Raw genomic sequence first — 16070 nt, 5'->3', positions numbered from 1 at the left:
GCCCCTTCCCCCAACAGACTTACCAGCTGCTCTCCAAGCTGTTGTGCTCCATATCAGCAATTGGATCGGTATCCACTGATATGGTTTGTTAATAATCAGCCATCGGTATCAGCCCAAAGGATCTTTATCGATGCACCCCTAATATATAGTGTTGAGAAACTGCTTCTCCAAAAGATACGTCTCAAAATGAAGACAAATTTACTGTTACAAGTTACTACAATTGTAGTAGTTCTATAATGTCTACTCTCTCTCCATATTGTACACTCACTATTTAAATCTGTAACTGTTCTTTGCCACAATTGGCATTTTTATGAACTGGGATTTGCATCCCTAACAAATATTACTCAATTCAAGTTATTTCAGCAATGTTACTTACTACTATGCTTCTCTATCTTATGTAGTTTAATGCTCTGTTATTAGAGTATCCTTGATACTCTACTGCAAACAGAGAAGTTGAACAAAGGACAATAAAACATGGCTGTACGTGCAGTGGGGGGGGTTTATGATGAGCAGTTTCTTTAATAACAAAGTCAATTTAATATAAACAATATATAAAAATAAATATTAAGAGAAATCAACTGAATGCTTCATGTTGTTTCAGTGACCCATGCAAACAGCTGATAAAATGAACATGCTACTTCTGAAATATATAAAGAATAATACTTTGTTTATACAACTTAATTAAAAACGACATAATTCACTGACACAGGATATTAAACTCAATAGCTTAGTAATATTCAGAAAAATGTTCATCCTACTCATAAGAATATTATCTCCAGTTCACTACCACAGTTAGGATACAATAACATTTTCCTAACATATAACCTGCACCTTTTCCCCCCAAAACCAGCTTCAGAGAATTGGGGTGCACATTATATACAAGGAAAAGAGCTTCCCAAAAGAGTGGGAGGAGGGAGCAGCAATGGTAGTATTACGTTTCAACAGCAATTAACCCTACCATTGCTCCCTCCCCCTGGCCACCAGATTTCCAGACCCACGGGGAGCCGCAATCTGGATGGTACGTGTGGTACCAAGCAGCCACAGATCTGAGGCACCAGACAGGGTCCCAGCACATGGCCCACAGCCTCAAAGACTGAAGACACCTGGTACTTACCCGTATTCTAAGGTAAGATTATTTTTCTTGCTTGGGGCCTTACAAAAATAGGCTGCATGTTATTATTGGGGTATGATGCCACCAATGAAACCAAGAAGGAATTCTATGCCAACCCTGACCAAGTCCTTTCTGATGTTCTGGAGGGAGCAAGACTTATTTTGCTCAGTGATTTTAATGGCAGAGTCAAAAAGGACTCTAACCTCTGAAATGGAAGCAACCATTGGTAAGGAGGGAGCAAGAAAGGTCAATTCCAATGGCATCCTCCTCTTAACCAGATGTGCAGAACATGGATTCACTATCACCAATACCCTGTTCCACCAGAAAACCAGGCACAAGACATCACGGAAACACCTACAATCTAAGCACTGGCACCTAATTTGACTATGTCATTGTTTGTGCCCGGGATTGCAAAAACTCTGCATCCCGCCAAACTAGGCTGGGAACTGATGACTGCGGGTCTGATCACTGACTCATCTGCTCTGTTATGTCACTCAAACTGCTCCCAAGCAATGGCTGCAGCAGCAGCAACGCCAACAGAAGATCAATGTTGAAGGACTCAAGGACCCAAGCAGGCAAGACTTCTTCCACCAGTACCTCACCAAAGAACTGGTGAATTCCAATCAACAAGAATAGAAGATGATCAGCAGCATGTGGGGTGCCCTTAAGGCCACTGTCATCAGTGCCTGTGAAGAGCACATTGGATGAAAACAACTGGGAGATCCAAGAGTTGTTCAGTTGCAAACACAATGTCTTTTATGCTTGGCAAAATGACAAAAATGCCAAGAAAAAGAAACTGATTCTCCAACAAGCCAAGGCAGAGGTCCAAAGGAAGACTGCAATATGAAGAACAAATGGTAGGAAGAGAAGTCTAAGGAAATTCAACATCTCACTGGCATCTACAATACATGTGGTTTCTTCTGTGCCACCAAAGCCACCTAGTCTGAGCAATCAGGAACCAACACCCTTGAGACCTAAAGATGGAGGAGACCTGATCAAGGAAAAAGGAGTCTCAATGTCCATTGGAAGGAGCATTTTGATGACCCGCCAGAGTAGAGCTAAACTACTGAATGGATGGATAAGCTGTTTAACCTCAGCTGACTCCAAGCCAAAAACAAGACCACCCCAACTTCAATCATTAAGCTCCAGTATGCTGATGCTGTAGTGCGTGCTCACTCAGAAGCAGACCTTCAGGCAATTGTCAGTGTCTTTACTGAGGCATACAAAAAAAAAGTGACTGATGCTTAACATTCAGAAGACTATGGTCCTCCACCAACAAGTTCCTAATGAACAGTCCCCAGCTCCAGTAATCAAGATTCACAGTGAGACTCTGGAGAATGTTGAGTATTTCCCATACCTCAGAAGACATCTCAGAAGGCTGAGACCTATGAAGAAATCCAACATCACCTCTAATATGAAAGTGCAGCCTTTAGACATCTGAAGAAACGAGGGTTCAAAGACTACAACATCAGATCTGAAAACAAGTTCATGGTTTATCAAGCAACTGTGATCCCCACATTGCTGTACAGAACTGACATGGACAACATACAGAAGACATCTAAATTTATTGGAGAAGTACCATCAACGCTGCCTATGGAAGATCATCTAAATCCAGTGAAAAGAGAGACGCACTGACATCAGCATCCTCCAGCAAGCAAACACCACGAGTATTAAGGCAACAATCATCCCACACCAACTTCGTTGGGCCGGCCATGTCATCCGGATGCCTGACTCCAGACTCCCAAAGCAAGGGTTTTTTCTGCCAACTCAGCCAAGGCATACATGCTCAATAGGGCAGAGAAAGTGCTTCAGGGACATCCCTCAAGGTCAACTTTAAGAAAATGCAACATCAACATCAACTCACGGGAGACTGTTACCCAGGATGTCCCCAAATGTAGCTAGAGACTGCTGCAGGGATATCAGTACTTTGATACCTCATGACAACAGGAAATGCAAACAGAAGGGATTCCCGAAGAAAAATGCACTAAAAGTAAGGTAACGTTACCAGTCCTCGTATTTCACTGAAAAAAAACAAAACAAAAACAACACAGACTAAAGTCAGGGAGGAACCCTATTTATCCCTTCCAAATAGGAAAAGTACCATATAATTTACCAGGAACATTACAGAGAGAAAGTGTTTAATCTTTCTTTGAAGTATGCAGTGCAGGCAATGATTGAAGTCAAGGTACTTCCCCAGACGAACCACCAGTTTGTGACTCTATTGCCATCCAACTCTAAAACAGTTACATTTTAAAAACATACAGACATCAGTGATTTTGTCTTTGTAAGATCTCAACTTCCTTGTTAGAGGCAAGTATTTTTGGGGGAGTGATCTCTTTTACTGGACCAACTGCACGGTTGGAATAAAGTTAGACAAGCTTTCAAATGCAAGACATTCTTCATTAGACTCATAATTCAAGTCAATGGCTGCATGTGACTCTAACAATACTCAAGTTGCTTCTGTTGTATATCTGTCATGCATAGTTGATACCACTACAGGCTCTGATAGCACTGTTGTTAAAGCTATCTACTAGTTGCTATTATTGACAACTTTTTGATGACTTGAGAATAATATGCGCAACTTAAAATTCTTAAAATTTAAGACTTTAAACAGTATTCATGAGTTTAACTCTAACCCTCAATGTGCAGCAAGCAAGACAGACAGGACCGACAATGACACTATTTCATGTTTCCCTACATAACTGTTATTCATGCCCCTTTGTCATTTAAGTTACTGACAACCAAAAAAAATGAAGAGGCTGGGAAACTGACACTAACAGTATGAAACTACAGAGCTAGCAACTACAGATTCCATTTCACAAGTAAAAATGTTAAGTTCTGACATTGCAATTGCAGTAAATATAGAACCCTTCATGAACTAATTAGTATAAAACATACACATACAGGAAGCAAAGGGAAGAGATCAGGCACCAGGGGAGGTGGGCAGGCTGCCTGCCCCTCCTTCCCTCCAAGGCTACTTGCCTTGCTACTGCAGCAAGGGTGGTGAGGGGGAAAGAGAGATGGACCAAATTTAAAGATGACCCCTCCAATAATTAGATTCTACACATGGAAAATTATAACAAATTTCAAGTTTTCCAGGTACAGAATTTAAATTTGTGGAGTAACCTGAAATTCAAGGTTGCCTTGGATTCAGGTAAATACAGTGGGGTTTTGAGGGGATGGGTTGGGGGGCTGCAGTAGGCAAAAAATAATGAAAACTAACAGACCAATTCTCCTGTGGCAGAACTCAGAAAGACCACAACAGGACAGAATAGTTTTAACACGAATTCCTATGTGAAATCTCATATTTCAAAGACTTCAAGGGCCCCTGGCTGAGAATCACTGCTCCACACAGCTTCTACCATCGCTTCACCCTGTCAGTCCTCTTGCCTCATTTAAAAACATTCTAATCAGATAACATTGTATCTTCATTTATCAAAGAATTTCTCACTACACTGTTAGTTTGCAATTTGCCATTTGCAACCATAGCTAGACAGTACTGCTAGCCATTTTTCCCCTCTGAAGTGTAAGTAGTTGCTATAGTACCATTTCCAGTTTTAAAGGCTCCACTCTTGAAACTCCCACACTATTTAGTTTCTTATTTTTCAGGCAACTGACTTACAAGTTCTCAATCCACGAAGTAAATATTTTTATGTGAAATATAATTTAAAAAAAAAAAAAACAAGTCACTAATTTATTTCAAACAAACCAAAGGGATTTTTTTTGTTCTACTCAGGGAAAAAAAAGCATATCTAAAAAAATTTGATTTTGCTTCTTTAAATGAGCTTTGCAACTGGGACCACAATATTTTCTATTTTTTGTCACAATACACTTAAATCCAAAGACACCAAATAAAAAATATTCACACCCACAAATGCCAAAGCTAACTGATGCAAAGTAGCGTTCCTATAAGAAACAGAAGTAAGCTCTCACTATCATTATTTGTAATGCAGTAATGCATGTGTCCCGAACCATTGTCCACAGGACCTTACTGTTCCTCACAACATAAAAACAGTCCTCTTCCCCTCTAGCATATATAAAAAATTGTTTTAACTTCATTCTTACAAGTGTTCAAAGGTCTCTTTCATGATCTGACTGCTTTCTGACAAGTTTACATATGACACTGCAGCCATTTGACTAGATAAAATACAGCTAGACTTAACAGAAATTTAAAATTTACAAAACTATTGTGAGATATGTTGTGAGACACATTAATAAACCCACCACTTTTTTTTATATACTCAACATTTGTTAAGTTGTGTAAATGCAAGATGTAGCTGCTCATAACTTTCCTTTTAAAAGCCTCTAATCTCCCTGGTTCATCTATACTGGTAGAACTGAATTACAAAATAAATTAGCATTTACAGATGCATACATACTTCTCAGACTTATGGGGCAGCAAAATCAATGCCTCTCTTTCAATACCTTCTTACTTGCAAAGATATTCATACTGGACCATCATCACGATAGCCAATTGCTATCATGATACTTAAGGTATTAACACAAACTAAAACAGTACAAGGGATCTAAACACACACCAGCAGCTGTACAGTACCTGCCTGCATGCACATTCTTACTTCACAGTATGTAAATATTAATAGGTGGCAGGTTACTTCTGGCAGAAGTGGGAGCACTGTACACAGGTAAACAGACCTAAATATACTGAAGAATAAATTTCTCCCAAGTCAGAAGAGTTACCCAGCCAATACTAAATTAGTTCTGAAAGAATTTTAGTGCTCTAAGATGCTCGCTCCTACCCTGGAGGTCTTCAAAAGACGGCTAGACAGACAGCTTGCTGGGGTCATTTGACCCCAGCATTCTTTCCTGCCCATGGCAGGGGGTTGGACTTGATGATCTGCTCAGGTCCCTTCCAACCCTACCAACTATGAAGCTATGGAAATATGTAATAAAATGTGAAGTAAAAGCATACACCTTTAATATAAGTTGTCTGATCAAGTTCTGCTATGGAGAAACAAACAAACAAAAAAGCATGTGTTCTTTCAATAAAACACAGGAAAAAGTACTTAACAGGCAACAGAGTGCTTTGATAAGCGTGGTGCACAGAAATACATTTTCATTGTGAGAACACACAATCTCAGGCATTCAAGCTCAGAGACTTTTTCCCTTAGCAGTGCCCATACAGCATGCCATCACTCCTCCACTCCTTGTGTTCTGTGCAGAAAGCCTAGAACGGTAATCTCTTCCTACACCTCTCAATTACAACATCTCAGATTATAAGAGGCTCTAAGGAAGAGGGGGTAGAATATGCCATGTGGAATGGGCATGCAGATAAACGTCTGAGAACCTCTGTTACTGTTAAGGACAAAGAACATGCTAAAAACAGATTCTTAGGGAGAGTGAGAGGGGAAATGGGGTAGGAGATGAAAACTCTTTGCAGTAGTTGAAAAACAGATTAGAGTAGCATGTATTGTAAGCCACTCTGAGCCTTTCTGGATAGAGGGGGACATAAATCTAAATAATCACTGTCAGCAGCAGTAGCATCTATGAGAGCCAGAAAAGAAAACAACCTCCATTGCAGTAGCCAGAGGACACTGGGCTCAAACTCTGTTAGAGTACAACGTCAACAGCAGTCCAGCTAGCACCAAATTCCTTTCTCCTCCTCCTGAAAAGAGTGTAATCACTACAACACTGCCTACAGAGCTCCAGATTGTGACCACCTCTGGTATGCAAGTAAAAGTGGGCGAGTATCTTCATAGCTGTACTGAATACTAAACTATGCTTGCTGGATAAACAATGTTCATTTCACGTATAACTATAACTAACACTGAAGAAGAGAGCATCATGGGCATACTCAAAACGTTTAATCTGGATTGTGGGAAGTCAGCCCCAAGGAGCCCAAAAAACCCCTATGGCTTCCATTCTAAATTCTAGGGCACACAAATTAAAATGACAGAAGAGGATGACAGAGAAAAAATGGATGAACAAATTAAAAACAACATTGCCCTTTTCTACAGTTATTTGCACCTGTATGCCAAAAGATGCTGCTGCAAGGAAATGAAGGTAATGAAGACTATAGCCCTTCTTTTTATAAACAGAGCTGAGGAACGTACCAGTTAACTTTTTCACATATTACTTGGGTGATAACTGATACCCTCTTTAGTTACATGTCCACTGGGAAGAGAAGCGTTTAGAACCGAGTTAGTTAATCCAAGGTAACAGACCAGCAGACAAAGCCATCTGAATTTTTTCCACAAGTTAACTGGTCATTTTTAGGAAAGGAATGCTTGCAAAGCCTTCCGAGAAGGTAAACAGCTGTGTGAGAGCTATGAACCGTCTTGTCTTTTCAGCGCCCAGGACAAGAGCTCTCTTTTGTCTTCTCTTTCCAGAACAATTTACTTCTGCAGAATGAAGCAAGTGGGTGTCTATCACTTCCAGAACTGGCTGAGTTACAGCAAAAGAAACACCGTATTTGATTTAGATATTTTTCAAGACATCTAAAATAACACACCTTCTACAACCAATCAGTTCTGAAGAAAATCTTAAAACCACTTCTCATATTTAGTTTGTATTATGCCTTTCAGAAGCTAGAGGCTTAAGTATAAAAGTTTGTTTTATCACTTACTGTGAATACATGAAATAATTTAACCTCGATAACATAAAAGCCTGGAGAACCATATCCTTGGGGGATTACAGAGTGAGATTTGTATGTTTTAGGACTCCAAATGTTTCAGAAACCATGATGGCTTGAACTCAAAAGGAGAAAATGGTTTCATTTCCAGACCCGTATTTACCCCACAGGTAATCTAGATGCATAGCAGAAAGAGAAGGGGAGCCACTTTCACTATTTTTTGGGGTATGAACAAACAGAGCTTGAACAGTTCCAGAAGGGGAGGGATAGCTGCTGCTTCGGAGCATGTTGCTGCTGCTTTGCTCCAACACAGTGGTTTCTCAACCTTTTAAGACTTGAGGCAGCCCTCTAAAAATTCCAGCTCTTATGTTTTCACTCATTTTTGGACTATAGAAAAATAACAGAACATATTTTTCATTGCAAAGAACTCGGCCCATAACACAGCAGAATGCTTCTGATGCTATGGATGTCTATTTGAAATCTCTGGGTTTATCTTGTATACCATCCATCCATTGGTTCTGGTGGGGCAACCTTCTGCCCTTACAGGTTGTTCTATCATTAGTGTTGCAGTACATCCAAGGATCAAAGAACAAGATCCGTGACTACATACAATAGACAGCCCTCCAAAAAGACCTTTCATGCTCCAAAGAGCTTACAATCCAAGCATAAAAGGAGAATATGGTGTGAAATGCAATGAGGCACACTGTGGTCACATCAAAACCATCTCTGCAAGGTTTATTAGCAGAGGGAGATAAAACAGCCTGTCAGTGTCAGTCACCCTAGAAAGAGGTCCCCTATACCACAATTTGCCAAAAAATGGTGAGGTACAAGAGATTTGTTCTGAACAATTAATCACCATCTAGGGATCTATTTTTCAGGAAAGCAAGTACTAGAGATAAATTTATTCAGTATGGCTTGAATTCATCATAACTGAGACCAGGTTTTTCGGGTCATCACTGGTTACGCACTGACTGATGGTAAGATTATAAGGGTGCAAATGATGGACTATCTCTCTCACTCCTTGAGAAAGAGATGGTTGTGGCTAATGTGACCTTTCACTTTTGAAACTGGCCTCTTTCAGCACGGGGTATTTTTGGACTTGCCCTTAAAAGTTTTATCAAGTCTATGCTCCTCTCTCTCCTCACCACAGCAGCAAAGATATTGTTAAATACTGCCCCAAGAGAATTCCCATCCTCTTTATTATCCCCCTACTACTCCAACCTTTGGGTCATCAGATATCTTTATCAGTAACCATTTTATATTTCCTTCCAGATAAATAATGAATTACTAAATATACAGCACCCAAAAGCTGATCCCCATGGGAATGCCATTATGGGAAGGAAAAGAAACCAACAAGAATGTAAGCGCTCGATAATTTTCTGCTTGCAACTACATTGAAACCTATCAGTTAGCCAGTTTTAAATGTGTGCCATTTTCATTTAGAAATCAAAACTATAAAATTGACTTAGACTTAGTACTGCACATCAATGCCATCAACACTGACAAAAGTAATAATTTCAATTTATTTTGACAAGGTCTATTTTCTGTAATGCCACTTGATTGGCATTAGTTTTTTCTACTTGCATTTTTGAATCCTTAATCAAATCCTCTATCAGCACTCTATTACTTTACATAGGCTTGTACCACACAGCAGACTTGTAATGGGCAGAGGGGTGGTGAAATGTTGTAAAGGTACCATATTTACTTGAATATAAAATTAGGTTTTCCCCCTGCCATAATCAACATGGGGGTAGGGAAGGAAGCCCGTTGTCCTGCATCTGCATACAAGGAAACTTCATTAAATACTTTGGTTATCATTAAGCTGCGGCCAAAAGCAGCTTGTGCTCAGCACTGGAAACCAACTATGAAACTGATTACATGCAGCCAACACTAGGCATAATTATAAGCCACATGGGTCCATATTGGGCAAACATGCTGATAGGAACTTATCACAAGGATACGTTAGTACAGTCCATCTGAATAAGATATATGGTAGTGTCCATTGAGTGTAGCCCCCTTCAACACCGACACTTTTTCATGGTGAACTACTACCTGAATATATCTCAACTTCCTCTCCACTTCCACAGCCAAGCTGTGCCTTTCTTTCCCATTTCCAATGATTCCTGTTTCTTTGCCAGCCTTATATGTCTGGCAAACATCACTAAACAGAACCCTAAACAGTTCACCCAAAATCCTTCTGTAGCCCCCTCTCAGCCTGTCATGTATGATTAGTGTGACCTCACCCTCCGTGAGATGGAGCCAGAACAGGCTGCCTTGTGCCTCATCTGCATATACATTTTTGGAGCATCCCAGGACTTATGACAAGAACACCCTGTTCCAGTCATGAGTAGAGGACTAACTGGCATGTGGATCCTTTGTGGAGGACTGTCTGAAGTACACCCAAACTGAGCAGTGCTTAGCTATGGGATCACCATGGGTTTAAACACTGTTCATTGTGCTGTGGCCCAGCCCAGTGAACTATGGGATAAATAATGAGCCTTTTGGCTTTATATTAACATCATGTATTGTTTGTACTATATTTAAAGCAAATTCAGAAGTGTTACTTAAAAAGTGCGTTTATGAAGTACCTGTGTTAAAACATGCAGCAGTTATAAAAAACATGCAGCAGTTATAAAAAACCTAAACTGCATCTGGATGAACTAAATTACTATACGCATGTTTTTTATGAAGTCAGTGTTTCAAATTTGCCCCTCACTTCCATGTGCTCAGGGAGAGCAGGGTCTGCTAGTAAGAGCAGGGGATGGAAGGGGAAAGGGGTTTCAAGGGGAAGATGTGGGGGAGGGTAAGGGGGCCACCTGATCCACCTAGATTTATTTTCCCTGCTGTAGCAGTGGGAGGGGGACAAATTCAAGGCAAACCTCCAATTAGATTCTATACCTGGAAAATGATGATAATTTTATATAAAATTTCCATATGTATAATCTAATTATATTCATAGTTGACCAAATTATACTCACGGTTGACCAAATACGTTATTTAGCATTTGTTAAAATGAGTAAAATTTTCTTATTTAGATAAAAATTGATCAGAAGACACTTACCACAAACCCCACTGTAAGATTTGCATGACCAAAAAATTCATAATTAAAAAAATACAAATGGCCTACAAAAATACTTGGTTACATGCTTTTTAAAAAAGAATTATGAATTATCAGTCAAATGTAACCATCTTCACTTATCTGATCCTTGCACATAAAAAGCATATATATAAAGATATTTGACAACAGAAATAACTAGATTTTCCCATCTATATTTAAATCAAATTGTACAAAAATAAGGAATTCACACTTACGGTAAATATCCGTCTGCCAGTCCGATCAAACGTTACACAGTATACGGAAGATAAATGTCCTAAGATGCGTTTGTGCATTTTCATATGTTGATACACTGCAGTTGGAACAAGGCGTTCAAGTCTGTATCTTCCATTTAGTTTTCTTGAAAAGAGGGTATCCACTACCAAAGGGAAAAAAAGATGTTTATATTCTGCTAGGTTTCAGTAGCATTTATATTTTGTGGTAACTGTATATTTACCCCAGCTGCCTATTCATAAAAGGAAAACCATTTTCAACGTTTGACTATTTAATGCGCACGTAAGTTTTTATAACAGACTCTCATTTTAAACATAACACAACTAATCAACTGTCCCCAGTAAACTAAGGGAAAAACATTAGGGCAAAAAGTAGCTCAGACTAGTAGGGGTGTGCAAAACTGGCCACATTCAATTCGGATTCGGCCCAAATCGGAGACAATGATTTGATTTGTTGCTTTGGATCACTGTCCCGATTCGATTCAGCCAAATGCAAATCTGAAGATTCGATGCAGATTCAGACAATCAACAATTCCGCCACAGACACAACTTTAAATGTTTTTTCTATATACGAGGTACCAGGTGCAACTTGTGAATGCTGCAATGGTGGGGCAGATGGAGCATCCCACAGGAGTGGGGGGTGGGTGCTTGGTGGAGAACCCAGAAATGGATCGGAAGTGCTTCTGGTCCACTTCCGGATCCACTGCCAAGCACGCTGGGGGCTCCCCCACGCTCCTGTAGGATGCTCCCTCCATCCCAGCATCTCAGCATTCACGAGCTGCCTGGAACCTTGCGGTATGTAGGAAAAACTTTTAAAGCTATATCTGAATCATCAAATCTTTCAGAATCTCTCCAAACAGATTTGGAGGGTTCTGATTCGATTCGGCGAAATTAAAAGGTTTCCTGATTTGATTTGGAGACTCAGCCACTGAATCGAATTAGCGACCGAAGCTTTGCACAGCCCTAATTGCTAGCTCCTTCCACAAAAGTAAAATAAATCTATATGCAGTTAGATACCTCCACATCTCTACTGCTTAAGGCAAATTCCGAGTATTAGAACTTTTTCTTTTTAAGATAAGAAGGCTTGTAAGGAAGAAGTTGCTTCCTAGTATGGGAGTCTTATATCTCCTTGCTGAGGCTTGTAAGAAAGGATTTCCAAGAAAAACAAAAACAAAAAAAAACAACATTGCAGATAAAGCTCAGCACAGTAAGTTAGGCCTGACACTTACAGCATGACAGACTCAGGTTTAGCACCAGCAATAAAACAACGCACACGTACACTCTTCCCCATAGTTTTATGTACTGATTTAGAAGAATAAGAACAAATATATTCTATACACCATAAGACTGTTATAAAGCAAATTACGAAATTGGGCTCTGGCCTCTTAAGTTCTTTATGTGCAACTGAACTTGTAACACATTTGCCTTTTTTGCCAATGTTTAGTCATATAAGAGGACATTGCTAGTTAACAATTGTAACTTTTGTATTTTGACCAGATTTAAGGTAAACTATCTGGAGGTCTGGTAAGTAGTTTCTGGTGATGTTATCATGACTAATCTGCCATTGGGAAAAACCAAAAGCCTATCCCAAAATTATATTCGTAGGGAGATTATCACCTTTATGTAATAAAGGTGACAGTAGACTGCACACTTTAGAAAATAAGAACATCAGATCAAAAACAGCAGGCTCCATAATTTGTAAGGATATTTAAAACATCAGAACACTGTTATAGAAGGAGGGTCAGATTATTATTCAACAGAAAGAAATACACATTTTACTCTTTTACTCCTTTTGTTCCCTCTTTATGGAACATAAAACTTTAGAGCAGTGGTCAACAACTTTGTACTGACACAGGTCACCCTCTGCAACATGACCTCCCACAATGAGGCACAAGTTTCCACCCCTCACTGCCCAGCTGCCTCCTCTTACCCTTGCCACTGATTCCCATCCCCTCAATAGTGAGGGGGTCAGCACAGATGTGGAAGAGCAGCAAGCTCTACAGTGAAGAGTAGCACTGCAAAGGGAATGTACAGCATGGTATGGCTGTGCCCCAATCCACAGGGCTAGATCGGAGCATCACAGGTGAAAACAGACCTCTCTGCGAGCCTGGTGTGGTCTGCAGGCTATAATTTACCAGTCTCGATTTAGAGAATTACACACACAAGAGCGCAGGTTTCAAGGGCACCTCACCACAATTCTGAGCATCTCTGATCACATTTCAGGACAGGATATGAAATGAAAACATAACTGTACTGATAAATAATTAAGCAGTCCCAAGGCCAAAAGAGAAATAAACTGACCACGAGTAAGCTTTATTAGAAACTTCTAATTTGTGGTGCTTCAGGAATAAATTCTAGGACATCTACTCATTAGAATTTTTTACCCTAGACCCTATATATTTTTAAGATTCTGATCACTTTATGGAAGTTACTTTACAATATGGTTGACTATAATAATGGGCCTGATGATCCAGGAAGGTCTGTCCAGTCTTATGTTCCACAATATACTAAAATACCTTTGTGGATCTAGTCTTTAAGTGTCCAATTGCTTCATGTATTTACAAAATTCAGTAAATGAAATAAACATCTTACTCTTTTCAATTTGTTTGCTCTTCTGTGATTTATGAAGCAGAACTGTTTAGAGTAAGGGTTCAGCAACCTTTGGCCGGCATGGGCCACGCTTTGAGGACAGGCATGTAAACATTTTGTGGATCTGGCCCTAAACACTTCTTCAGTATTACCAGACTTCTGTGGTATAACACTGCTGAACACAGAAACCATTAAGTGATTCCACAGTAGCAGAGGTTGCCAAGAAAGTGCTAAACTGGATGAAATGTTTGTTTTTGATGAGAAACTTCAATACTGAACGGGTTATTAGCAAAGAAGATGTCCTTCAGAGATTTAACTTCCATCTTGTTTCATATCTACACATGAATGACTAATACCCCCAGCAGCTGGGGGAGCATGGCGGCGGCGGTGGGAGAAGCTCAGCAGCGGTGAGCGAGGGAGCTCCTACAGATGCCAGTGGCGGGGGTGGCAAGCACCAACCGTGGGTTGGCAACCACCCACAGCCAGCTGGGGTGGTAGACCACCCGCAGACGTCGCCTGTGTCAGCGGTGGGGTGGGCGACCACCCGCAGGCACCACCACCGGTGTCAGCACTGCCTTTTTGTAGGGGGTGCATTGCACACTCAGGGGATACATGTGCACCCCCTATGCATCGCCCCTGCATCTACATCAGAACAGTACAAGAAATAGTAACAGAGCACTGTCATCATTTAAGCTAAGAAATTCTAAGTCGTGACGTCCTTCTTAAAGTATTAGCCAATTGCCCATCAAAAATGATGGGGGAGTAGCAGGCGGGGAAGGAGCCCTGTGGCCACCCCCCATTCAGGTCTGCTTCCCACTTCCCTCCTGCTGCTTGGGGTCTGGGCCCAATTTCCCCCATTCTTGCCACAGCAGCCAGGGAGAGGAGCGGGCCCGGGAGTGGAGAGAAGCTGGGCCCCAAGGAGTGGGGCCATGCCCAAAGGGGGGGGGGAGGGCAGCCCACTCCTCCCCTCCCCCAGCCACTGCCACATCAGGTCAGGCCCGCTGCTCCCCCCCCCCCCCCCCCCCCCCCCCCCCCTCCCCCCCCCCCCCCCCCCCCCCCCCCCCCTCCCCCCCCCCCCCCCCCCCCCCCCCCCCCTCCCCCCCCCCCCCCCCCCCCCCCCCCCCCTCCCCCCCCCCCCCCCCCCCCCCCCCCCCCTCCCCCCCCCCCCCCCCCCCCCCCCCCCCCTCCCCCCCCCCCCCCCCCCCCCCCCCCCCCTCCCCCCCCCCCCCCCCCCCCCCCCCCCCCTCCCCCCCCCCCCCCCCCCCCCCCCCCCCCTCCCCCCCCCCCCCCCCCCCCCCCCCCCCCTCCCCCCCCCCCCCCCCCCCCCCCCCCCCCTCCCCCCCCCCCCCCCCCCCCCCCCCCCCCTCCCCCCCCCCCCCCCCCCCCCCCCCCCCCTCCCCCCCCCCCCCCCCCCCCCCCCCCCACCGGGCCGGGCCCCCCCCCCCCCCCCCCCCCCCACACACACCGCCACAGCAGCCTGGCTTCTCTCCCAGCTTGGGCTCAGTCCTCCTCCCCCCACCTTGGGTGCAGTCCTATTCCTCTCCCACCCTCACTCTCCCCAGCTCAAAGCCTGCTCCTCCCATCTCCTCCACCATCACTGGGTTGGCCCAGGCCCACTGCTTCCCTTGTAGCGGCCCAGCTTCTCCCAACCCTCAAGCCCAGTCCTTCCCTGCATCAGGCCTGGGCCCACTCCTCCCCTCCCCCCACCACACGCCGGCTATTTGCCCCACCACCGTATCAGGCCCTGCAGGTGGCAACGACAGAAGGGGGAAGGAGCAAACCAAGGCCAGAGCCAGTGGCTCACTGCCCCCCCATGGAATCCCAACCCTGCTCCCCCTGCTGCCATCACCTGCAAGGGGTGGGGTGAGGCGAGGCCAGCTCCCGTGGCCTATCCCCCCCCACTGCCCCCACCTCTAGGGAGTGGGGGGGGGGCGGGGCGGTGAGGCCAGCATCCCCCCTGTCCCTGTCATCATGGCGGCACTCCAATGCCATCAGCTCCTGTTCAAACGCTCTTTCACACTCTGGCTGTTTGTCAGCCAATCAGAGCATGAATAAAGCGTGACAGACAGACAGACAGACAGAATTAGGCTTTTATAATATTAGAATGTACTATACAAATAAGCACCATGGCTGCTTAAAAAAAAAAGTGACACTTCACTTAAAACCCCACATGCTCCCACACCAAGCCAAGTACACTCACAGAAGAGGCAGCACACAAGATGAACTCGGGTTGCCCAACATCTATATAGATTGGGCACTTTAGTAGGGCTTTTGCAACGTTTTTATCTAACAGCTGATTGAATTGGTTTTAGCTAAAAGTGCCAAAAAGTCCCTCTGAAGAGCCCGCTCCATACAAATATCCCAGAGTCAGGTCAACATAATGTGCTGCTTCTTCCACTGAAACGCAGGGGGTTTTTTGTTTTTGGATTTTTTTTGTTTGTTTGTAATTGTTTT

At 43.1% G+C, this 16070-nt stretch overlaps 1 protein-coding gene across 1 annotated transcript in view; it reads right to left on the bottom strand.

The window, feature by feature from the left end:
- PHIP (pleckstrin homology domain interacting protein) overlaps positions 1-16070 on the bottom strand; it is a 217830-nt gene that overhangs the window by 169213 nt on the left and 32547 nt on the right. Inside the window, exon 4 of the mRNA XM_019520451.1 lies at positions 11013-11173. Coding sequence (XP_019375996.1) covers positions 11013-11173 — 161 coding nt within the window. The remainder of the gene's footprint in view (positions 1-11012; positions 11174-16070) is intronic.

The sequence above is a fragment of the Gavialis gangeticus genome, unplaced genomic scaffold (genome assembly GCF_001723915.1).
Source record: "Gavialis gangeticus isolate Ggan-Ray unplaced genomic scaffold, GavGan_comp1, whole genome shotgun sequence".
NCBI classification, from domain to species: Eukaryota; Metazoa; Chordata; order Crocodylia; family Gavialidae; genus Gavialis; species Gavialis gangeticus.
Note: the sequence above shows the minus strand (reverse complement) of the source record. Positions and strands in the feature narration are given on the sequence as shown.